Source organism: Myotis nattereri (assembly GCF_964212035.1).
Source record: "Myotis nattereri genome assembly, chromosome: 20".
NCBI lineage: Eukaryota > Metazoa > Chordata > Mammalia > Chiroptera > Vespertilionidae > Myotis > Myotis nattereri.
The window spans coordinates 5,347,131-5,373,464 of NC_138096.1; the positions used below are offsets into that span (position 1 = coordinate 5,347,131).

The following is a 26,334-nucleotide window of genomic DNA, read 5'->3' on the forward strand; positions in this document are numbered from 1 at the left end:
GAAGGGAGAGGGATAGAGAGTTAGAAACATCAATGAGAGAGAAACATCGACCAGCCGCCTCCTGCACACCCACAACTGGGAATGTGCCCGCAACCAAGGTACATGCCCTTGACTAGAATCGAACCTGGGACCTTTCAGTCCGCAGGCCGACGCTCTATCCACTGAGCCAAATCGGCTAGGGCTGGACCCCTTCTTGCGATCACCTCCTCCGGACAGGATTCAGAAGTGCACTACTTGCAAATACACACTTTTTTAAAAAAATATATGTTTTTATTGATTTTTAGGGAGAGAGAAACACATTCATCAGCTGCTCTACAGCCTCCTCCAGGCACAGACAGCAGGCGTGCCCGCCCCGCCCCGCCCTCCAGACACCGGGACCGCCATTCAGGTGGCGCCACGGAGGGCGTAGCCCCGCCTCCGGGAGGAACCGGGTCGGGAGGGCGGGCTGGGCACCCGGGACCGGGTTCTGGACCCTCGGAGCCTGGAGGGGGCGTGGCGCGTGGCGGCGAGGGCGGCTGACAGCCCCGGTCTGAGGGGCGGGGCCCCAGGACTCCGCCCCTTTCCCTGGAGCCGGCTCCGCCCCGGAAGTTCCGGTGTCGGCCAGTGGGGGTGAGAGGTCAGCAGGAAGTCGATACGTGGCCGCCGCCTGTCCCCGCCGAGGAGGCGCAGCAGCCGGAGATGGCGGCGGTGCTGAGCGCAGAGCGCCTCGAGGTGTCGGTGGACGGCCTGACGCTGAGCCCCGACCCGGAGGAGCGGCCCGGCGCGGAGGGCGCCCCGCTGCTGCCGCCGCCGCTGCCGCCGCCCTCGCCTCCCGGGGCCGGCCGGGGCCCGAGCGCCGCGGGGAGGCCGCCGGAGCCCGGGGCGGCGGCGGGGGGCGCGGCGGAGGAGGCGCGGTGCCTGGAGCAGCGCTGGGGCTTCGGGCTGGAGGAGCTGTACGGCCTGGCGCTGCGCTTCTTCAAAGGTGAGCCCGCCGCCCCGCCCGCTCCGGGAGCGCGGCCCGGCCCGGCGGGGGCCCCGGCGGGGCTGGGCAGTCTCCCCCGCGCCGGGCCGGGCCGGGCCCCCCGAGCCGGGCTCCGTCCTTGGCGGCTCCCGAACTTCGTCCCTGCCCGCTGGGCCGCTGGGTCACAGCCCTGACGGCCTGGGGCCTCGGTTCCGCCGTCCGAGGGCCGCCTCCCCGAGGGGACCGGGCGTTTTCCCCGATTTGGCTTCTCGGGTTTCCGGGAGCTGGGATGGAAGCATGAGCCCGCTCTCTCCCAGCGGACCCCATCCTGGAATGTATTTATTGCTATTCTTATTATTATTATTACTGTTACTATTCTTGTTGTTGTTTTCTGTTTCACCGCCGCGTTTCTTTCTCTGCTTCTCTGGCGCGGCACGTCACACCCCACCGACCTGAACCCCCTTCCCGCGGGCGAAGGCGGCTCTCCGTCGGGGGCTGCACACCCTCCCCGGTCCTGCGGGGGGACCGCGCGCTCCTGCAGGGTCTGAGCACCTGGCACTCCCGGTGTGGCCGACAGGAGGGCGTGTTCCGCCCGCACGTCCCCTCCGGCGGGTCACATTCCCAGGAGAAAGGATGCTCGCCATGTCCTAGGAACTTGCAGAAGGTTAAAGTGTTACCCCGTAAAGCAGTGAGTGAGCCAAGAGCGAATTCTCAGCGTTAGGTTTAAAAGTGCTCCCCCACCGCCCCCACCCCGTGCACCTCGCAGAATTGTAAAATGTCTCTTCTTAGAGCAGCGGTTCTCAACCTGTGGGTCGCGACCCCTTTGGCGGTCGAACGACCCTTTCACAGGATGGTCGCCTAAGACCATCCTGCAGATCAGATGTTTACATGACGATTCATCACAGTAGCAACATGACAGTGATGAAATAGCAACGAAAATAATTTTATGGTTGGGGGTCACAACATGAGGAACTGTACTTAAAGGGCCAGAAGGTTGAGAATCACTGTTGGAGCAAGCTTGCGGTGTGTGGGGTTGTGTGTGTGTGTGTGTTTGTAATTGGGTGATTCACTGAGTCAGATGGTGGCGATACCAGTCACATGAGCCTGTCAGTGGGAAAAAGTGATGAGAAGCCCGTTAGTTCGATCTCTTCGAGATAGTGGGACCTCAGCCCAGGAAACTTTAAGGGGGGTTGCTAGGTTCTCTACACATTCCAGAACCGTTGTATTTGTGACACTTTCCCCAGAGGGAGTACCCTTGGGGGTGCATGTTTTACCAGCTGAAGTTGAGTGGTTCAATGTGGTGATGCATGCATGCAAAAGTTACTTGCTTTTTCTCAAAAAACTTCAGTCGTGCACGCTAATGAAAGTCTCTCTCTCATACATGTTCCAGAACAGTTGATCGTGCCACACTCGTTGCACTTTTCGTTAAGAAGTTTACCCTTGAGCCCTAACCGGTTTGGCTCAGTGGATAGAGCATCAGCCTGCGGACTCAAGGGTCCCAGGTTCGATTCCCGTCAAGGGCATGTACCCAGTAGGGAGTGTGCAGGAGGCAGCTGATCGATGTTTCTCTCTCATCGATGTTTCTAACTCTCTATCCCTCTCCCTTCCTCTCTGTAAAAAAAATCAATAAAATATATTTAAAAAAAAAAAAAGACATTTACCCTTGAAATACTCATCATCATTGCACAATGAATCCAGCCTTGGATTTGGGATCTCTTGGCCCTTGAATGTAGGGTTTCTTTCCTGTAGTGATGATGCATTCTCACAGATATAAAATCCTGATGGTTTCTGTGCAATGATTAGTAACTACATTTTACCTTCAAATTTTATTCTTAGAATGTAATTTCCCAAATTCGGGAAGGTTAACGTATATTGTAGCAGAAGTACGTCAGAATAGAAAAGAACCAGCTTCTAATCCTAGCTTTTGCCACTTGACTAACAACAAAAACACAAATAGGTAATCTCATCATCTGAGCCTGTCTTATTTGAAAATGGTAGTGGTATCATCTCTGAAAGATTAAAACACTGTACAATGTGCGGTAAACTTAGCATTGCTTTGGAGTCAGGAAGCCTTGGATTCCATTTACTGTGTAATTCCTAGACAGTTAAGTTTTCTAGACTCAGTTTCCGTCCATTTATATACGCGGAGCTGGATTTGATGCCTCGGACTTGAGATGTAGTGGTCTAACCCTCATATTATTTTGCTGAGTAGTACGACTCCTGGGGAACCTGTAATTTGGGGGCCTAGTTATCAGTCACCTTAAAGCAGCGGTTCCCAACCTTCCTGACGCCGCGACCCTTTCATACAGTTCCTCATGTCGTGGTGACCCCCAACCATAAAATTATTTTCGTTGCTACTTCATCACTGTAATGTTGCTACTGTTATGAATCGTAATGTAACTATCTGATATGCAGGATGTATTTAATGGGGTCGCGACCCACAGGTTGAGAACCGCTGCCTTAAAGGAAAAAAGCTACATTGATAGGTATGGTTCACTCCCTTCCTAAGTTAGGCTTTCAAAGCAATATCCAAGCACTTAAAAGGAGAAATAGCAGCATAGCAATCAAAAAACGACCTTTCTGCGTGAATCTTTACATAGTTAGCAATGAAGAGGCCATTAGGATGTGAGACGCCTCATTGGGGGAGGGGAAGGAAAGGGTCCTAACGCAGTCAGAGGAATGATGGGAAGAGGGGTAAGGGGCTGCTGCCTTTGTTTTAATGTGAAATTTTCCAGTGTAATATTTGGCTTTTTTTTTAATTTTTAATTAAATCTTTATTGTTCAGATTATTACATTTGTTCCTCTTTTTTCCCCCATAACACCCCTCCTCCCAGTTCCCACCCCACCCTCCGCCCTCACTCCCCACCCACTGTCCTCATCCATAGGTGCACGATTTTTGTCCAGTCTCTTCCCGCATCTCCCACACCCCTTTCCCCCCCAAGAATGGTCAGTCCATTCCCTTTCTATGTCACTGATTCTATTATGATCACCAGATTATTTGTTCACTTGATTCTTAGATTCACTTGTTGATAGATGCATGTTTGTTGTTCATAATTTGTATCTTTACCTTTTTCTTCTTCTTCCTCTTCTTAAAGGATACCTTTCAGCATTTCATATAATCCTGGTTTGGTGGTGATGAACTCCTTTAGCTTTTCCTTATCTGTGAAGCTCTTTATCTGACCTTCAGTTCTGAATGATAGCTTTGCTGGATAAAGTAATCTTGGTTGTAGGTTCTTGGCATTCATCACTTTGAATATTTCTTGCCACTCCCTCCTGGCCTGCAAAGTTTCTGTTGAGAAATCAGCTGACAGTCATATGGGTATTCCCTTGTAGGTAACTGGGTTTCTTTCTCTTGCTTCTTTTAAGATTCTCTCTTTGTCTTTTGCTCCTGGCATTTTAATTATGATGTGTCTTGGTGTGGTCCTCTTTGGATTCCTTTTGTTTGGGGTTCTCTGCGCTTCTTGGACCTGTAAGTCTATTTCTTTCACCAGGTGGGGGAAGTTTTCTGTCATTATTTCTTCAAATAGGTTTTCAATATCTTGCCCTCTCTCTCCTTCTGGTACCCCTATAATTCTGATGTTGGTACGCTTGAAGTTGTCCCAGAGGCTCCTTACACTATCTTCGTATTTTCGGATTCTTTTTTCATTTTGCTTTTCCAGTTGGGTGTTTTTTGCTTCTTCGCATTTCAAATCTTTGACTTGATTCTTGTGCTCCTCTGGTCTGCTGTTGGGTGTCTGTATAATATTCTTTATTTCAGTCAGTGTATGCTTAATTTCTAGTTGGTTCTTTATCACAACATCGAGGGTCTCATTAGATTTCTTGAGGATCTCACTACATTTATCGGCAGTCTCACCAGTCTTTTCGAGGGCCTTACTAAGTTTATCGGCAGCTTCTAGACAGTTCTTGAGAGACCTTAAAAGTGTGGTTTTGAGCTCTATATCTTCCATTTCTGACATTTGCGTCCTGTTTCTTTGTCTCCGCATTTTTGTATCTTTTCTTGGTGCACCCCCTAGTGGTCTTTGTGCGCAGTCTTGTTGTAGTTAAGCCTTGATTGTCGGCAATACCAGGGGTGATTTGACCTCCAGGCTAACTGGCTATCATATTTGGCATTTTTATCAGCCTTGCAAGGACTTCGGATAGATCACTATTCTGTGGATTTGTACTAGTATCTCACAAGAATTAGCAATAGCATTACACTTGTTTATCTTCCTCTGTGGGATAAATATGACTCTTGAAAGCATGGGTATCTTTTTCCATTGAAAATAACTTGGGCTGGGAATCAGGAGCCCTGTTTCTCGTTCCATCCCTGTGGCAGTGGTCACAGGCCAGTGACTGAACCATCATGTCAATTACCTATCCTTTCAGTCTTCTGAAGGTAAAAGTCAAATAATAGATGAAAATGCAGATACATGTAAGTTAGCATTTCCCCCATCTCAACCGCAGACATTGTGGAGCCCTTGTTATGGTTAAAGCTTTATAGTAGGTCACCACTGTGAGTGAATAGTCCATTCCCTTTTGCTGTTAAGGACCTGAGAGGCCAGAGGAGGAGCTAAAGACCCAGTGACAGCTGCAGCCCACTGTGGGGGCTCCGGGAGCAATGCCATTCCAGAGGGGGCAGGCCGGGAGTCACTCAAGGGCAAGGCTTGTGTGTCTGGGAAGGGCAGGGAGGGAGCAGTTCCAGGGAGGGAGCTGGAAGGTAAGCTGTCGGGCCGTGGGCCGGTGAATGCCTTGTAAAGAGCCTTTTTGTTGGTACACAGGAGACACAGTGAAGGTTTTCAGCGGAGGAGCAAAGTTGCCCAATTCTAGTTTAGCAAGATTAAGCTGGGTAAGCACTAAATCAGTTGGCTCTGTTGTAGCCTGCGTACTTTTTGGGCGGCGTTAACTTGCGGAGTTGTACTTTGGCTTTCAGAGTTTTAGGGGTGAATGTTTCCTTCTGTAACACTTCATTACCTCATTATATTAAGCTGGTGGGTGGTTGCATTAATTTTAAATTCCAGAGTAATAATTGCCACCAGTTACTGAGCAGATGTTCGCTGAAAGCTCGGTACGGTTTTGCGAGCTGTGTCTACGCCGTTCTGTTTAATGCTGCACAAGTCCTTCAGTGAGGGGATCATCCTGGTTTCTTCGTTGAGGAGCTTGCCCAAGGCCACTCAGTTTATTATTAGTAAGAGGCCGGCTTGGTTCCAGAGACAGTCCTTCCCGCAGCAAGAGATGAGCAGCAAGGAGGAGCCCTGTTCCTGGTGGTGTTCCGAGGACAATATTTTAAAGTTCCTACCCTATTGCCTTATCACATCATGGAACTTCCTTTTTTTTATTGAGTTTCTTGGGATGACATTGGTTAACAAAACCATACAGGTTTCACGTGTACAGCTCAGCAAAACATCATCTGCCCACTGCGCAGTGCTCCATTGCCCAAAGTCCGTCTCTTTCTCTCCTCCATTACCCCTCCCCCCTTTACCCTCTCCCACCTCCCCCACCCCTTTCCCTCTGGCCATCACCAAGCTGTTGTCTGTGTCCCTTCACCTTTTTTCACTCAGCCCCCAACCCCCTCCCTGGAACTTCTTTAATATATTTGCTTGAAAATATTAAGGGCTGATGGAAAGATTCATTTTGTTTTTCTTTTTGTTTTTTCATTTTGTTTTTCTACACACGATCACTTTCTTGAGATTCGCTCAGATATCTGGAAAAGTAAAGTGTGAGAAAGCATCTACTCTGAATCCCTACATAAATAACATTGCTGTCAGTTTGAAATACTGATGTAGTGGCAGGGAATCCCCTCCAAAGGACTGAAGTAAATGTGCGCATCAAAAATATTGGTATTGCCGAAACCGGTTTGGCTCAGTGGATAGAGCGTCGGCCTGCGGACTGAGAGGTCCCAGGTTCGATTCCGGTCAAGGGCATGTACCTGGGTTGCGGGCACATCCCCAGTGGGAGATGTGCAGGAGGCAGCTGATCGATGTTTCTCTCTCATCGATGTTTCTAACTCTCTATCTCTCTCCCTTCCTCTCTGTAAAAAATCAATAAAATATATTTTTTTAAAAATATATATATATATATTGGTATTAATAGTATATTCCTATTAATATACTAGGAGACTTTGCGGGAAGCCTGCATTTAGCTAACCTAATGATTGTTTTTTTCGCTCTTATAAATTGAAAATGGATGTGTTTTAATTCATTAGAGATTGAAAAATGTTGGTATTCTAATTGTCTTTCCTTCACTGTAATACTTTTCCTCATATACTATTTGGTTTCGGGTGCAGTTCAAATAGGAAAAGAAAGTAAATGCTTCTTTCTCTATTTTCAAAATAATGAGTGTCTCTAACAATCTCAAAAGGTGACTTTTTTTTTTTTAAGTATACTATTGATTTCAGAGAGGAAGAGAGAGGGAGAGAAACATCAATGATGAGAGAGAACCATTGATCATCTGCTTCCTGCACACCGCCCACTGGGGATCAGGCCCACAACCCAGGCATGTGCACTGACTGGGAATCAAACCATGACCTCCTGCTTCATAGGTCAACTCTCAACGACTGAGCTATGCCGGCCAAGCAAACGGTGACAATTTTTTAATGTCATTATGTACTCATGCTTTTAAACATTTGATTTTATTATTTTAGCTGTTATTATTGATGCTCAAATTATAGGATCATACACACACACACACACACACACACACACACACACACACACACTAGAGGCCCAGTGTACAAAATTCGTGCATGGGTAGGGTCCCTAGCAGCTGCTGGCTGCCAGCCAGAGCCTCCCTTCACACCCATCTTGTCTTGGCGCCACCTGCTCACCTGCTCCAACATCCCCGCGGTCCCACTCTCGTCAGGGCCAGGAGCACCTCCACTGCTGCCCACTGCCAGCTGTGTCGTCGACACCCACCATGTTCTGCGCCGCCCCCTGGTGGTCAGTGCACATCTAACTCCTGGTCGGTCGAACTCCCGCCCGTGGGGACAATTTGCATGTTAGCCTTTTATTATGTAGGCTATATGTATGATTTTAGCATCTGCCAGAGGATTTGTGCAAAAATACACAAATCATAAGTGTATGGCTTGATGACTTTTCACACAGGGAACACACCCTGGTAACCAACACCCAGAAGGAGGTAATGTTTACTTTTATCAGTTAACCAAAATGAGAGCTACTCTGCTCATATTTAGGAAGCTGAGTCTAGAGTCGCACTCCCTGGGGTGCTCTCTCCTAGTTCTGCCACTCAGTTTAAACTTCGTGCTTTCCTTTACTCAAAGGGTTGTAAGAATTATAAGAAATTACATAGATAAACTCATAGATACTACCTGGCAATTGGTATTCTGTGGCCGAGGACATTGTTTATTGTGGAGTGTGTTGACTTAATGGGGGGGAAAGTCAACTTTCCATAAGCACTTTGGCCATGATGGGCAGTTCCCAGTGTTTCATACTCATTGACGCAGCAATATTGCATTGTATTATACTTTCTTGTAAGCAGTATAAGAATTTATCATTCAAGTTTTTTCTTAGCTCAATATGGGAGCGATGTGGCTGTTTTTTTAAATATGTTTTTATTGATATTAGAGGGGAAGGTAAAGAGAGAAGAAGAAGAAAAAAAACATTGATTGCTGCACTGGGGATCAAGCCCACAACCTGGGCATGTGCCCTGACCGGGAATGGAACCCGTAACCTCTCAGTGCATGGGACAATGCTCAGTCAAGTGAGCCACACCAGCCAGGGTGAGGTGTGATTTTAATATTTCTAAAAGTAGCATATTCTCTGTGAGGCAAAAGTGTGATTGTAAGCTGCTGTGGGGGAAATTCGGTGTCTAGGATGAGGAGGGGAGATGGTCCTGCTCTCCTCTGCACAGAGGAGCGATCCCTGGGTGCGGCTTGCACTTGCAGCACCAGGCTTTAGGGTGGGAATTCAAATCCCTGCCCTCGGTATCATAAGAGCTGCTGTTTAGCCATTGACTGCGGAACCCACAACCTAGGCATATGCCCTGACTGAGAATTGAACCCACAACCTTTCGGTGTACCAGCCAAGGCCCCAACCACTGAGCCACATGGCCAGGGCTTTTGTGGCTTTTTTGAGGTCCGTTAGATGCGTTTTATTTAATGCTGAAGACTAGAAAGAGATCAACTCAGAATGAAGAAGTGAAAATCACAGCTGTCCAGTGATGGAATAGACTGCTGTGGGGCAGTGAGTTACTACCACCAGGAAGTGTTCGAGCACGGGTTAGTAATTACTAGGTGGATATGCTTTGATTGCTTTTGTGTATCTACCACAGTTTTTTCTTTGTGGTTACCATGAGGCTTATATAAAATATTTTATAGTTCTAGTTTAAGCACATCACTTTACAGCATACAGAAATTCTATACTTTTATTTCTCCCTAGCATTTTAGGTTATTGATGTTACAGTTTACATCTTTTCTATACTGTATATATAGTAACAAATTACTGGAGGCCAAGGTAGATATGGAGGGCAGATTTGAGCTTTGGTTGTGCCATTCAGTCACCTGTCTTTAATATCCTTCCCAACCCGTATATTTGATGGCTTTCATTTCATCAAATAAAGGCTAGACGGGACTTTGAAATAATTTGTTACCTTTACCTCCAGACAGAAGGGAAAATATGATTTCTCCGTAAATGTACTCTAGCAATTGAGGTGTGAGACTAATAACCTTGTGATGATTAATTTCAGGTGGAAGGGACTTAATTTTAATCTTTCAGACCTTAGGGCGTGGTAACAGTGATTATAATGCTGCTACCAAATTATTTATGCTGTCTTATTAAAACTTATGAATTTAATAACATGATCTAGAAGCCATTTCTATTTTTAATTGCTTGGGAACATGTGTTTTGTGTATTGTATTGGTTTCCTATTGCTCCTGTAACAAACTACCAGAAAATTCGTGTCTTAAAACAACACCTCCTGTCTTAGAGTTTTTGGAGTCAGAAGTTCAAAATAGGTCTCACTGGGTTCAAAGAAAGTGGGGTGGTGGGCAGAGCTGTGCTCCTGGAGGCGCTGGGAAAGCAGCTGTTGCCTCTTCTGGCCTCTAGAGGCCGCCTGCACGCTTTGGCTTTATGGTCCCTCCTCCTCTTGGAGGGTACAAGCTGTACACCAGCTTCCCGGCTCCCTCAGACCCTCTCTCTCCTCCCATTGAGAAGGACCCTGGTGATTACATTGGGCCAAGGCGGGGAAGTCCAGGGTAAGGCAGTTGCAGCCTTAATTCCCCTTTTTCATATAATCGAACGTATCCACAGATTTGGGGTTAGGATGTAGACATGGGGGTGGGGGGTGGCTATTATTATGCCTACCACAGGCCATAAAGTCTTACTGTTACTGGACAGCAGAATATTTATCCATTTTCTAGGCACGCTCTTTCAGGGTCGTGGTCTCCACTGATGGGTCAGTGCTAGGGCAGGGGGTCCCTCAGTCCTGGCATTGCCCACCTGGTTTTGCTGCTTTTCTTCCCATCCTGGAGGTGAAATACAACTGAAGCTCTAGGGAGGTCACCTTCTGTACCCGGCTGTAAATTGCTCTGCCAGTTTGCTCAGCTGTCTGACTCAGTTTCCCTATTCTACTTGTCCTGGTTTACTGGCCTGTCTCATTGTGAACTGACCACTGAAATTTAGCATATTATTAGTTAACTCATTTGACCTTTTTACCAAGTGGAAACCAAAGCAATTAAAAAGGTCAGGTTTATGAAGGAAGGAAAAGGATCAAGCAGTTATTACTCTTGGTGTTATCAGGATGATGCTCTAACCAACTGAGCTATCCGGCCAGGACTAATTATTATTACTCTTAATAGTAATAATATCTATTACCTCTGAAGTAGCAGTGGACTCCTTACTCCTCTCTGATTGATGAATCAGAGAGGTTAAATGTCCTACACCTAAGAAGTGTCTGAGAGGAGATTTAAACCTAGGCTGTCTGATTCCAAAGCCCCTCCTACCGCGTCACACTGCATCAGCAGGATGGAAACATTTTGAATATAGCCTTTCAAAGTATATGTGTGATCATATTGAAAATGACTGATTCAAAAGTATTTTTAAACCTTTTAAAGAATGATTGTTGAACATGTTTAATATGTATAAAAGATGTCAGTGGTACCCTTATATCTGTGTGCCTGACTGTAGCTTAACAGACTGGTTTCTCTGGAGTCGGTTTTTTTGTTGTTGTTCTGTTGTTGTTTTTTAATATTTTTTTATTGATTTCAGAGAGGAAGGGAGAGGGAGAGAGAGATTGAAACATCAGTGATGAAAGAGAATCATTGATAGGCTGCCTTCCGCATGCCCCCTACTGGGGATCAAGCCCACAACCCGGGCATGTGCCCTGACCAGGAATTGAACCCAGGACCCTTCAGTCCTCAGCCCAATGCTCTACCCACTGAGCCAAACCGGATAGGGCTGGAGTCATTTTAACAAATATTGGTACTTGGCTTCATTTTTTAAAAATTCCGCATAAAGGTTATTAAAATTTAGTATTTGAAAAAGGTCTCACTATAATAGTGTTTCTACCTCTCGTAGGCAGTTTGGACATACCTATAGCAAAACTTGAGCATGCAGCTGAAAATTATGCATTTTTCCAGTGCTAATTATTTTCCTTGTGGGTTTTCTTCCTTTTCTTACAGAAAAAGATGGCAAAGCATTTCATCCAACTTACGAAGAAAAACTGAAGCTCGTGGCACTGCATAAGCAGGTTCTTTTGGGCCCATATAACCCCGACACTGGTCCTGAGGTTGGATTCTTCGATGTGTTGGGGAATGACAGGAGGTAAGTGTTTTGTTGTATTATTAATTTAACGAGAACAGTGTTGAAAACGGTACAAAGTGTATTGGTGACGATGCAAATAGCTGGTTCATTAGCTTAGAACTGAAACAAACATTTTTGCTTGCAGCTTCTGGAGTCTTCAGATGTTTATCTCTTTTGGGCTTGGAGGTGTTTATGGCTAAATATTGTGGAAGAAGCTTACTCATCTGATTATGAACATAAGACAAGTACAGCTTCATTTGATTCTTCCTAATAATAATAATAATAAAAGCTGCCATTTAAAATATGTAGTAATTGATTTCCTTATTGGGACATATAGAGAGCTGTGACAAAAAGGAATACATTGACTATTCAGTTAAGGCTAAAATATAAGTAAAATTCAGATACGCTTTTGCTAGTACAGAAATGATCAGCAGTGCAGTGGTTAATTTGTAGTTTGGGTTGTACGTGGCATGGCTAATTTAGTAAATCAGTATATGCTTGTTGAAACTAGAAGTTTTGCACCTTTTGTGTATAATAGAATTATTCTTCACTTTAGTTAGGATTGAGAATTGTTCATGTTTAGGTTTCAATTTAATGGAATTCTCATCCTTAAGACGAGGAGGTGACTTTTCTTGTTATTCCTTCCAGGAGAGAATGGGCAGCGCTGGGGAACATGTCTAAGGAGGAGGCCATGGTGGAGTTTGTCAAGCTCCTAAACAGGTGCTGCCACCTCTTCTCAACATACGTCACATCCCACAAAATAGAGAAGGAAGAGCAAGAAAAGAAGAGGTGAGGCTTGGGTGCCCCGAGCACTTGATCCTTGTACCGCCCAGTATGTTGAGGCCTTTGCTTTATGCAGTGTTCTAGATCAGGTGTCTAACTGCCTTTGGCTCCACAGTGATGGCAGTTGGCAGACTTCCTCATGTGAGCAGATACATATTCCTGAGTGTGGGGCTTGCTGCCTCTGTCTGGCTATCCTTGTAAGAGGACCCGCCTATCCACGGGGCAGCATTCCTTCTGTGTCATTAACACTAAATTTTTGAGCAAGCACCATAAAGTCAGCCACCCTCTCCTCCTTACCCTCTGGTCCGACACACCCTTTGCGGCTGCCTCCCTTGTTTCTAGAATATTCATACTGCGTATCATGCTTACGGGCTGTGAAGCACGGTAGGCCTTATATACACGTTCCATGTTGGTTCTGGCTTCCAGATGGCTTATTTGTCGTTTCGAGGGGCTGGAGGGGGAGCTGCTGGATGCGCTTTGCATTTATGGATTCTGCATCATTGTGAGTGCAGCAGGATGGTAGTTAACACTTATTTATCCAGAGGCTATATTCTTAATAACTTCGGCTATCTACATTTTCTCCATAATGAAAATGACGCTATAAAACCAAATTTTTTCAGATTATATTACACTTACTTTAGAAACAGTTGGTTCTTTGGCTTCTCACCTGAACCTGGATTGGAAATAATAGATGAGCAGAGAAAATAGCCTGATAATGAGGGAGAAGCCAGAAGCCAGGAAAAAATAGACACAAGAATTATAAAAATGTGGCAGTTTGGCGCCATTTAATAGAAAGGTAAACTTCTCCATCACTGTATTATGGGACATGCAGTTTTTATGCTTATAGTTATAACTCTAGAGTCATCAAAAGACAGAGCACTGGATATAATTTCCTGTTTAAGAGGATAGAAAGTAGCTTAATACATTTTCAAAGGTCATTTTTCTCCAAAGGAAATGTTTCGGTTCCTGTAAGAATGTAATGAGGTCCCTTTACTGGAAAATTGATTTATGTGCTGTGGTGCGTTGTGTAGCGATGTTAAGTTCCTTTTTAACAATAAATGGAATATTTAAGTGCCTATTCAACATATAAAACTGTAGTTTTCCTTTTAAAAATAAATTTCTGTCATGAGATAAAGTCCATATAGAATTCCTTTAAGGCATTTAAAAGACTAGACTTCCTTGCCCAGCTGGTGTGGTTCAGTGGTTAAGCTTAGAACCAGGAGGTTATGGTTGGATTCAGGGTCGGGGCACATGCCCAGGTTGCAGGCTCGATCCCCAGTAGAGGATGTGCAGGAGGCAGCTGATCAATGATTTCCTCTCATCCTTGATGTTTCTCTCTCTCTCTCTCTCTCTCTCTCTCTCTCTCTCTCTCTCTCTCTCTCTCCTTCCCCCTCCCTCCCTCCCCCCTTCTTCTCTGAAGTCTATAAAAATATAAAATAAAATGAAGAGACTAGACTTCTTTTATCCTAAAGCTTAAGCTCTGGCTTGTGGAACATTTGCCCTGTATACCAGCTGTGAAATATTAAAAGTAGGTCATTTTATTACTGTATGTTGAGTCTTGGCTGTGGTTCAGGTGTGTGGTTAATTATTTAATAGGAATTTGGAAAGAAAAGTGGGGTAACCAGAAACAGTGCTCATGGTAGAACCAAGAAACAGTGTGTTTTCTGAGAATCCTCAGAAATCTTCTCTTTCATCCCCTCTTCAGCCTCCCTGTTCCCCACACGCTCTTAGACGCGGATGGCATCCACTCCTCGCGCCAGGATCTGTGGTCCTTTGGGAGACGGGTTATGGGGAAGGGGAGCGCTGGGGAAGGGCCACACCTTGATTCCAGGTGTTCTTTTCTTTCTTAAAAGCTTTCAAGTTATTTTTAGTTTCTGAAACAATACGCAAATGAATGCAATACAAGTTATTTTTATGTATGAAACAATCTGAAAACCTTCCTTCCCACCAACCTTTAATCTCACTCCTCTCTCCATAGATAAAAATTGACACAATTAAGATGTATACATTTTCAAAGGTCATTTTTTTTTCTCTAGACCTTTTTCTGTATATTTACCTGTTTTTTGTTGGGTTTTTTTTGTGTGTGTGTGTGGTTTGTTTGTTTTTTTCCATGAAACAGATATGTTAAATGTCTTTACAAATTAGACCAGCAGTTCTAGCCTTCTTTTATGGGTGCAATGCATTTCAGGGTGGATTATTCATTCCTCTAAAGTGTGTTGGCTGCTTCTCTTTCCAGCCCTGTGCTAAGCCCTGAGAATGTAGTGGTGAGCTAGGCTGTCTCTGCCCTTAAGCAGCATGTGCCTTCATGGGGAAGGCAGATAGATGTAGTGCTGAACTTACCACACGGCTTTCATTGCAGTTACAGGAGTAGCCTGAAGTAAAAGCGTGTGGTGCTGTGAGCGTATGTACGAGGGGAGCCTTGGGGCATGGGTAGGCAGCTCATCGTGATCTGAGTAGTAAGTAGTAATTCTGGCCGAGATCTTGTATATTGTGTGATTGGTTCTATATGTTAAGTGTGTGCATTTCAGATTTTGATACTGTGTGGTTTTCTGAAAAGTTTCTGTCCATGTCGCTGTGAAATAAAGTCTGAAGTTGCTTTTAAACAGGATGTCCGTATGGGGCTCATTCTCTCTGTCCTGTACCTGGTAGGAAGGAGGAGGAGGAGCGCAGGCGGCGGGAAGAGGAGGAGAGAGAACGTCTGCAGAAGGAGGAAGAGAAACGTCGGAAAGAAGAAGAAGAAAGGCTCAGGCGGGAGGAGGAAGAGAGGAGGCGGCTGGAAGAAGAGAGGCTTCGGTTGGAGCAGCAGAAGTAAGCTGGCTGTGCGCTTCAGCTTAAGGGAGAGAAGCGGACGCCTTGCTGCTGTGGCCTGACTATGTGCCGAGGATCGTTCTGATCCGGGCGGCTGGGGGGTGGACCAGCGTCAGCTACTTAGCATTTCTGCCAGTGATGTGTTGCCACAGAGGGCCTCGTCTTAAGCAGCATCTGGCTGCAAAAGGAGTGAAGGGTATTGAAAGGGTTTGGGCTTCACTCCCAGAACCAGGGACTGAGCAGCTGAGGTTGCTCGCTTGCTCCCTGTCCCTGAGTCCGCGTGGCCTCTTGTCTTTGGTGTCTCTTTTCCAACCTTCCTGTTCTCTGCAAATCGTCGCTGTCTGCTTGGGCACCCACAGGCTAGTCCAGCCTGGATGGTTTTGGTTTTCATGCATCTGATAGAGAGAGACTGGCTGGCATCTGAGAGACCCATTTCACATTCCCGGGACAGGGAGTTTGGTTGTTTTAGCCTATGCCGGGTGTCCCCAGTACAGGGCGTGGGAGCTGAGACCATTCCTTAGTCAGGGCTGTGAGAGCAGCTACCTCAGAAGCTGCTGTTCTGGAGGAGCTCTGGGTCCAGGAGGAAGGACTGACCCCCACAGGACACTGGGGAGAAGGCCCGGGGTCCTCAAGGTGGCAGGGCGTATGGATTAAACCAGAGGACATGGGAGCCCAGGGATTTCTCCGCATTATTGCTGAGTCATTCCTCAGAAAAGCTGCAGATCAGCCCAGGCCTCCATCTGCTTTGAAGAGAGACGATGGCTGCTGCTCCTGGTGGGGCCATAGTTGCCAGTCGGTCCTCTCACAGCTTCGTGGTTAGAGCAGAGAGGTGGAGCCAGTCCGCCTTGCCTTCAGCGCTGGTTCTGGCATTTGCTAGCAGGGTAATCTCTAGCCTCCATTACCCTAACACCTCCATTTCCTCTTGTGAAACCCTACCCCCAAAAGCAGTGGCGAGACCTGGGGGGTCAGTCCAGGGAAGGGCCTTGAACACTGCCTGGTACATAGTAAGGGCACATAACCGTTAACAGATGTGCTGGTGGTGATAATGATGATGTGTTTATTATTATTCTCTCTCTCCATCCCAGATTTTCTTTGGGAACCTAAGTAAAAAATTAGAGATCATGCTCATTTTCTTAAATTGCTTCTGGGCCTGGGACACATGCTGATTGGTATACATTACTAGCTGAGTCATTTCCAAGAGGTGTCAATTATAAAAATAAGTAACAAGGGCATTTTATTTTGTCATGACCGCTCTCCTGTAGCCAGACTGGTGTCTATTCTTTCCTGTTTTCAGGCAGCAGATAATGGCAGCTCTAAACTCGCAGACCGCCGTGCAGTTCCAGCAGTACGCAGCCCAGCAGTACCCGGGCAACTACGAGCAGCAGCAGATCCTCATCCGCCAGCTGCAGGAGCAGCACTACCAGCAGTACATGCAGCAGCTCTATCAAGTGCAGCTCGCCCAGCAGCAGGTATGGGAGGCGGCTCAGCCTGCAGCCTCAGGGGGTGTCTCGTTTCATTGGAACCCCAGGTCTTTTTTAACAGTCGCTGATGAATTTTGCATTAGCCTCAGGTATAGAGTCACTTTTAGCTGACCTTTATTAAGGGAGACTTTAATGTTGCATCGGCAATTGTGAAAGAAAATGTAATCCTCAAGCAACAGGTAGTGTGGCCGCTGGTCTATCGCCCGAGGTGTATCTGGGAGTTGTGTGGGTTGAGTGTCATTCCACTGAGTCTACGTAGATTCCAGTAGTGGTCCTGGAGCCAGGAGGACTTGGTAACTAGCATTAGTTCAAGGAAGTCCTTCAGGCAGTGTGCTGTCATAGGCCTGGACAGCTTCCATGGGAGGACCCTGGCCCTTAAGGCTACTGGCTGGTCCATCTTGACTTTTGTGTAATGAAATCCTGGTACCTGTCCTGTTAACCTCACAGGACAGTCAGAGGAGTAAGGTGAGGAGATAGCTACTCTGTGAAAGTTTTTGTGCATTTGGAGGGTAACTGATTTTACATTCTCTTTGACATCTTGCGGTGGCATAAAATGCCTCTTTACACTCAATTTGGCTAAGTTTTCCTTATTCGAGTAATTTTCACTTATAAAGCAGTTACTACCTGTCAAATCTGAGTGAAGAAATTCTTGTTAGATGAAGAAATCTTTGTTTTGCCAAGATCTTTAAATTCCTTGAAATTTAATATTCTAACCTAAAATACCTTTCCCCCTAGTCTTAAGCATTAGTGTCAGACACAAAAAAAAGAGCATATATTACACAATTCCATTTATGTAAAGTTCAATATAGGCAAAGAAGACTATAGTGCTATGAATCAGAGTAGTTGTTACCCTTGGGGGTGGGGTGGAAAGGGCACCAGGGGCAGGTCTGAGATGCAGATAATGTCTTGATCTGGGGGTTAGTTACATGGGTATGTTTGATTTATTAAAAACAATCAAGCTGTACATTTATGATTTGTATACTTTAGATATTTCTACTGGTATTAGTATTTATCATCTTGATATAAGAAAAGGAATGCCCTGCCCTTGCCGGTGTGCCTCAGTGATTGGAGCGTCGGCTCGCACAGTGAAGGGTCGCGGGTTTGATTCCCAGTCAAGGGCACGTACCTGGGTTGTGGGTTCAATCCCTGGCCCTGGTCGGGGTGCGTGCAAGAGGAAACCAATTGATGTGTCTGTCTGTCTCACATCGATGTTTCTCTTTCTCCCTCTCCTTCCTCCTCTCTAACTCCGAGCCATTCTCTCTAAAACAATCAATGGGGAAAAATACCCTTAGGTAAGGATTAACAAAAAAATAAAGGAAAAGAAGGAAAAAAAAAAGGAAAGGGAATATCACAAAATAATTGTCCTTTGGGTTTAAGATGTTTTTACTCTCCCATTTTACCTCAGAGAGCATTTCGATTTCATGTATATGAATTTTATCAAGATTTTCTTCTCAATTTTAAGGACAAATGTTACTGTGTCCAGCTTTTGCCCTTAATAATTTTATTTTGTGTTATTTCTGCATACTTTAATTTTTCCTCTTCAGTTTTTCTAGTGATCCTCAGATAACAAAATGTGATTCTCAGTTATAGGTTTTCATTCACGTTGATTTTTTTAATCACTTTTAACTGTTGGTTTATATTGTACTATTAACATTCATTATAGATAGGATAAAAACTGGTAAGGTTTATTAGTAACTTCTTGGGGCAGAATGTTCTGGTCGTGTTAATACATGGGTCAGAACGCATTCCAGGGCAAGTGTCTCCTTTATTAGCCTTTCGGGTCAGTGTGTCTTCACTCTTTCTCCACTGCAGGCGGCGTTACAGAAACAGCAGGAGGTAGCAGTGGCGGGGGCTCCTTCGCCTGCATCCTCGAAAATGAATGCAGCTGTACCAAGTGACATGCTGTCAGTCAATGGACAGGCCAAAACCCACACTGACAGCTCTGAGAAAGAGCTTGAGCCAGAAGCTGCAGAAGAGGCCCTGGAGAATGGACCAAAAGGTATTGCATCCACATGACTGAGTCCAGACGCCGTGAAAAGCAAAGTCAGGAGGTCACGTTCACTAGACCTGAGAGCAAGTACATGTGTGCGAGAGTTGCGCGCATTTTCACTCTGTTTAGTCTGAATCTGTGCTTCTGGTGACCCTTAGAAGAATAGTGTAGAAGGGCCAATCGGATCTATATATTGATTATCTGTTGCTGTGTGACAAATCGCGCCCAAATTCAGCAGCTTAAAATAATAATAAACATGTGTCATCTCACACAGTTCCTGTGGGCATTTTGATTTCATGTATCTGAATTATAGATGGAGGACAGCTTAGCTGAGTGGTGGTGGACCTGGTCCCTCCTGAGGTTGGAGTTGAGGTGTTGGCCGGGACTGTAGTCCTATGAAGCTTGACTGGGACTAGAGGCTCTGCTTCCCAAAGGGCTCCCTCACCCGACGGGCAAGTTCAGGTTGGCCGTGGGCCGAGGTCTCACTTCCTGCCTGGGGAAGCCTCTCCTGGAGCTGCTGAGTGTCCTCACCACAGCGGCAGTGGCTGGCTTCCTCCAGAGCACGTGCCCTGAAGGTGCACAGAGCTGCGCGGCAGTGTCTCTCGTGCCCTGACCTTGGGGTAACACACCCACATTTCCGTGCGTTCTCTTGGCCACAGGTACCACCTGATGGGCGTTTCGGATGGTGACCTCACAGGGGCATGAACACCCCGAGGCAAGGGGACTCACAGCCATCTAGCAGGCTGGCTCCCATGTACTACAGTATATTTTTTGAGACTGAAATACCATGCTGCCCAGAAGATCATGTAGCATTTTCGAGTCTACTGGCTTTTTATGGGCAACTTGTTCATTCATCCAGCAGTTGGCTGAAAATTTCCTGTGCGCTAGGAGTACTGGGGTGAGGCAGACTGCGCACACACTTGTAAATCATGGCTCTGGTTAGCACTGATGGAGAGAGAGGGTTATTATCGTTTGAGCGCGTGTAACATGGGGAGGTGACCTAGTCAGAGAAGTCACCAGAGGCTTTGCTGGGGAAGGGACCATTGAGCTGAGAAATCAGAAGCAAGATGGGCGTCAGCTCGGTAAGACGGAGAGAGGAGCACCCGGTGACAGTGCTCAGGGCCGGCGGGTTCAGAGATCTTCCTTGTCTTTTAGAACAAGTAACAGAAAACGGTGTCAGAAAAGACTTTGAAATGCCTTAGCTTACAGCCCCCTTTTTTCCCCTGTTAACCATATATCAGTATTTTGAAATGAATCTTGGTCGAAAGCTCTGTGATGAACTCTGGGAAACCCGTTGAGTAGTCCAGTGCGTGTGGAGACTGCTCAGCAGCAAGACTTGCCTCCTCCTTACTGAGTCCCTGGCAGTTCCACTTCTGCCCGAGTTTCTCTGTTTCTCTGAGTTCCTCGAGAATAACTTCTAGGAACTTGAGCTACTAAGAGGTGAAGACCTTATTCAAAGTCCATATCCAAAAGTGAATTTATTTCTAAGTCCGGATCCTTCTTTTTTAAGGCCAGATCTTTCTTCTTTGTTATAGATAAGATAAAAACTGATAAAGGCTCAGCTAGGAAGTTCCCACGGTTATTTGTAAATCCCCATATGTAATTAGCATGTGTTGGGGGGGAAGCACGTCTAAGATTTCGGATCACATGTCTTACTTGAAGTGGCGTGCTGACCTCTGGGCACCTGTGACATTGTTCAGGGAAGTAACTTGGGGAGACCTCCCTGGGGGGCCTTTATGTGCCTCTGAGTCCTCCATCCGGTAGACCGTGTCTCCCTGGGTGCCTGCATGCGGCTGGGCTGCCTCAGGTGACGGCTCCTCCCCTGTAGCTGTTGTAATTTCTGTTGTCTTCAGACTCTCTTCCAGTAATAGCAGCTCCATCCATGTGGACGCGACCCCAGATCAAAGACTTTAAGGAGAAGATCCGGCAGGACGCGGATTCCGTGATCACCGTGGGCCGCGGAGAGGTGGTCACTGTTCGCGTACCCACCCACGAAGAAGGATCCTATCTCTTCTGGGAATTTGCCACAGACAGTTATGACATTGGGTTTGGGGTATATTTTGAATGGACAGACTCTCCGAACACCGCTGTCAGCGTGCATGTCAGTGAATCCAGCGATGACGAGGAGGAGGAAGAAGGTAGAGCCATTGGTCCATATTCAGTCGCTGCTGGGTTGTGTCTTGGCAGAAGGGGCAGCGGTTCAGAGGTCAGCCAGCCTTCCGCTTCCTGATTAACACTTCACAGGCAGGATCGCTCCCTACAGGGGCGGGGCTTTGGCTGGGAAGGCGGAGAGGTCAGCTCCTGTAGGGACTGGTGCCTGAACAAGGTCTGCGTGGCCATTGGTTTGGCCATTTCTGCTTCCTGAATAGTATTTTACTTCCGGCCTTGTGTGTGTGAAAGCTAAACGTGCAAGGTGATTGTGAAAAATTTCAAAGGCGCAAGCAAGAAACTCTGCCAACTTCAGAATTTATTTAAATTTGTTTCTGGTGTTAGCTTTTTAGGTCATTATTCTAAAAAACTTTAATGTAAGTACAGAAACTCATTAGAACATCCTACAAGACATACAAATTTTAAAAATCACTCACTCTTCCCTGTTTCACTAGAAGGTAATTTTTTATTTGCTCTGAGTGGATAAAATTGTTTCCAAGGACAGTCTAGGACAGCCGTGGGCAAACTACGGCCCGCGGGCCGGATCCGGCCCGTTCGGCTGTTCTATCCGGCCCGCGGAGCTGAAAGAGCGGAGGGTTTTCTTGCTCTCCCCTCCGCTCCTTCACCAGCAGCAGTGTTAACATGGCAACGTCGGGAAACACGGCCGCAGCTCCTTCTTCTGAGTCCAGTTTAAGAACCCATTGTGGCCCTCGAGTCAAAAAGTTTGCCCACCCCTGGTCTAGGAAGTAGGTTATCAAATGTATTGCTTGTTAATTGAGAAGATGGTCTCCTTGATATTGTCACATAGCAGGCTAGCACTCGGGGCTTTTGTGCACAGTGCCTAGTAAGCACTTCAGTGTTTGCTGCCGCGGTGGAGAGTGACATGGAGGGAGCTGACGGTGAGAATGGAAAGCACCTTCTCGTGGGTCCTGGGATCCCGCTGTTCAGACGCTTGTAGACTGGCCGCTCGTTCCTGAAGAGGCTGGGAGACTAGAGGGGGTCACTTTAAAGAGGCAGCCGTCGGGGGAAGTGTGTGGCGGGAGGCTCAGAGTTCCGTGAGCTTCTGAGCAGCACAGTCATGTCACCGCGCTGTGCCTCCCATGGCGTTTTGTCGCCAGTCGTCTTCATTTCTGAGGGCCACCAGCAAGATGAAGTGTTGTCCACACATGTTCCTGACTGAACCCGAAAGAAAGGATACAAGAGGGAAAAGCAAAAAGAAGTGAGACAGAGAGCCGAGCAGCAGGTGCCAGGGCCACGGTCTCAGCGACCTCAGGACCCGGCACTGAGCCTGTGCCGGCCTTTCTGGGTCATCACAGGGACTCATTGCGATCAGACCGTTGGCAGACGTCTGCGAAGGAAAGTGTGTGTGTGTGTGTGTGTGTGTGTGTGTGTGTGTGTGTGTGCAGATAGTTCTACTTACAGAGAGCTTTGTAAGTAACAGAAGAGTTCTCTGTTCCGGAGCAGGTACAGGAGTATTTCTCCTGGCTTGCCTGCTGAAGAGCTTCTAAAAGTAGGTTCCTTCCTAGTCTGAGCCCTCAGCTATAATAATTTGGGGGTTATTGCTGTTGGGAGGAGCACTGTAAACATGGCTGGGACCTATCTAGAGGTGAGAACCCTGATATCCCAAATCTAATCTAGAATGCCCCTCAGTGGACGATGGCATGACCTTCCTGGTGCCGTTTTGAACCTTAAAACAATGGGCAGCTAAAACTAACCATGAAACCTCTGTATTAATGTGAAGTAGCCACAGTGAGCATTGATCGCCCCCAGGAAGTGCTTGCTGGGCGTGCATACAACTCCCTCTTGTTGGAAGAGGCAGCTCACAAGCTGCTTGGTCCCTATGCGTGCGCCTCCTTGTGGAGGCCACTGAGCCACCAAGGCTTGTCCACGTTGTGTTTCCTGGGGATCCTCTCGGCTCAGGTAGATAGGAGTCGGGGTTTTTGTTTGTTGCTGTGGTTTTTTCTCCATTCGGTCTTGAAAGAGGAGTTTGTTTTCTCTGAAGTGTGGTGGGTGTAACCCATCTTCCTACTGTAAGTCTCCACTTTCTTGCTTCCAAGTCCCAAGTCTTTGCTTAAAGTGATGAAAGGAGCATTATTCATCCATCCTAGTAACTTTAGTTTTACAGATTTTGAACAAAATTTGGGTCTTGAACTAATGGACCAATGATCTGTTTCATGGATATTCTTTTAGGCAACAGTGAACATTTGGAATGGCTTTGTATTTCTCATTTGTAAATGAAGGACATTAATTTTTAAGTATTGCTGTGGTCTGATTTGGGCCTGTTTATATCATCTTTTCTTTTAACAACTTTCTTTTTTAGATTATTTTTAGACTGATAGGAAAAGTTGCAAAGATAGTACATGGAATTCCCATATTACACCCCCACCCTCCCCACCCCTGCACCCAATTTCCCCTGTTGTTAATATTGTACATTGTACTGTGGTACATTCGTCATAACTAATGAACCAGTACTGATACATTATTATTAACTAAAGTACATCGTTTTTCACATTTCCTTCATTTTTACCTAATGTCCAGGACCCCATCGAGGATGCCACATTGTATAGAGTTCATGATCATGTTGCCTCAGGCGCCTCTAGACTCTGAGAGTTTGTCAGACTTTTTTGTTAAAATTCCTGGTAGTAGCCATTGACAGTCACCATGCAGTTAACACAGTCACCACATTCACTCTGCCGTGTTATAAACCTGAAAGTCTTCTATCTTCGCTGAACATTCCCTTGACCTATTTTCCTTGAGGCTGTTTATATTTAATACGTTAAGCTGGGACTTTTGAACTGGCGTATAATTGTCTCCCTCCTGTAGGTTTCTAGATCTATCTTCCTCTCCTCTAGCCTTATGTCATTACACGGAAACTATTGACTGGGGCCAGCCGAGAACCAGAGCTCACATTTCTGTCAATGGGATCATCCCTGGATTACACAGGCCTAGTGAACATCATTGAACGGTCAGAGTGTCTCTGAGTGCCTACCTCTTACGGTTTTCTCATCTCATGCCTTATATTTAAGATAATAGTGCTCCTAGGTGCCCTCCCTTCCAGCAGCAGAGAGGACTTCCAGATTGGTGAGCAGAAGGAGGAGTCTGTGGCCTCACGCAGATGAGGGAGGTCCTTCCAGTTGGGAATTGAATGGCTTGGAAGGGGAAAGTGAGGCTCACAAATAGGAGCAGTGATTAGCGTACAGAGAGGGAGAGGATGCAGCCGCTCCACAGCCAGGTGTTCACCGCTGGGCTCCCAGGGCCCAGGCAGAGCTGGGCACATAGCAGTGACTCATATGTGTGAATGAATGAGTGATATATCTTCACTGATTTCAGAGAGGAAGGGAGAGAGAGAGAGAAACATCAATGATGAGAGAGAATCATGGATGGGCTGCCTCCTGCACGCCCCACACTGGGATCGAGCCCACAACCCAGGCATGTGCCCTTGGCCAGAATCAAAACCGGGACCCTTCAGTCCACAGACCAACGCTCCACTCACTGAGCCAAACCAGCTAGGGCAAGCGAATTTTTTTTTTTAAGTGAATTCCTAACGGGCAGTTTTGAAAGAAAGGATGGGGTTTCAGTGCTTGTTGGAAATGCATGATTTGTCTCTCTTCTTTCTCACAGAAAACATCCCTTCTGAAGAGAAAGCCAAAAAGAATGCCAACAAGCCCTTGCTGGACGAGATTGTGCCTGTGTACCGACGGGACTGTCACGAAGAGGTGTACGCCGGCAGCCACCAATACCCAGGGAGAGGAGTCTACCTCCTCAAGTTCGACAACTCCTACTCTTTGTGGAGGTCAAAGTCAGTCTACTACAGAGTCTATTATACGAGATAAAGATGTTACTGCAGAGCTGGGGTCTAGGGCTGGGCAGAAGATGGCATTTAGTTGGGAGGTTTCTTTTGACTTTTGTGGAGCATTGCAGTCAGTGTTTGTGGTGGTCTGGTGGTTTGTGAACTCTTGTTGAGAATCGGGACTTCCTGGAGACTCTTTAGCATTAATCCTCGGGGTGAAAGGGGTTCCTCAGACTTAGCCCACTGTTCAGTGCCAGCCAGCAGCATCCCTAGAGGATGCGGAAGTTCCATGAGCTGCGTGTTACATCTTTAAAGTCTCCAGAATAAACATCCCGCTGGGTTAGTCCCCTGCTACCTGCCCGATGTGTTTATGGGAGCCCACCGTTACAGCGCCCTCTCGTGAAATCCTTACGTTAGTGTTCTACCCGAGGCACACAACTGGGAAGATCACGATTTTTAAAACTTAAAAACTCGAGACCTCACAGATTGTAGTGGTAAATAATTGCTTCAATTTGATGTGGTTGTGAATGACCCAGATTGGTTTTTGCTTTGGGATCAGCTGCTTAGTTCAGAGTTACATTACAGGGAGTTACTTTCTGAGATGATCTTAAAATAGAATGTCCACACCCGATTGCTGATGCAAGTGTCAGCACACGTAGACCACCCCAACACCCTCGCCTCACGGCTCGCGGTCCTCTTCATTTGGTGTGTATACTGCCTGTAGCAGACCGAAAGTCACTCATTTTTGTCTTGATTTGGCTTTGTGTAAGAGCATCTCCAATTGAAACTGCTTTCTACACAAGCATATAGTTACATAAACAGTTTTGTAAACTCAAATTGCCACCCACTGAATTAAAAATAGAGAAAATCATTTAAATATAATTCAGTGTATGAAGAATAACATTGCACTATGTGGAGATAGATCACTGCCAGAGACGGCTCATTTTTAATTTGTTACTCCTTAGGCACAAACCCTACAGGATTTCCATTTGGAATTACTAGAGAATTGGACGTGCATATGCCCACGCTTAAATTTTTTATGGCTTTAGTCTGTATTATGTTTTTATTGATGGGAAGAGGTATACCTTCGTTTTCTTCACTGAAAACGAATGTGGGTTAATTAATTGCCTCTGATATATATAAGTGATTGACTAGTCTAGAGATTCTTGTTTTCAGAGGGAGGGTAGTACAGATAGAAAATGACAACGATGGCAATATACACACGTAATGTTACTCTATGTTGTTACTGAAATACTTCCATTTTTTACATGTCAGATCCTAAGTCACTCTGTAGGCGGGCTCCCCTGCAGTGGGTACAGTTCACTACATAAGGAAGGGGCTGTTGGTTTTGTGTGCTGCGTTCTTTCTGTTTTTTTAATACCTGGTTTTGTACATACCTAACTGTTCTCTTCTGTTGTTTGGAAACTGGATTATTTTTCCTAAGAAGTGCTTAACCTGTGTTTTTTCATGTTGATTAGTTTCAGCTCATAGACGTTCACACTGTTACATTAGAGCACTTGTCAGCTGTCCGCCAGCTCTCATGTACATATGGTCTAGAAACCACGGGGTTAGGCACTTCCGGGCTGTTTTGTTGTGTTTTGTTTTGTTTTTTTAATGAGAAAATACTGTATTTAAAATGTAAAATAAACTTTTAAAAAGCA

General features: G+C 46.1%; 1 protein-coding gene across 1 annotated transcript; it reads left to right on the forward strand.

Annotated features, from left to right (window-relative positions):
• Positions 1-678: 678 nt before the first annotated feature.
• ACBD3 (acyl-CoA binding domain containing 3) lies at positions 679-26,334 on the forward strand (the record flags this gene model as incomplete). The annotated part of the gene is made up of 8 exons (XM_081114639.1): positions 679-961; positions 11,553-11,694; positions 12,322-12,462; positions 15,106-15,264; positions 16,559-16,733; positions 18,558-18,744; positions 20,589-20,873; positions 24,505-26,334. 8 exons carry the CDS (start codon positions 679-681, stop codon positions 24,714-24,716), a joined length of 1,584 nt encoding a protein of 527 aa, XP_080970765.1. The 3' UTR covers positions 24,717-26,334.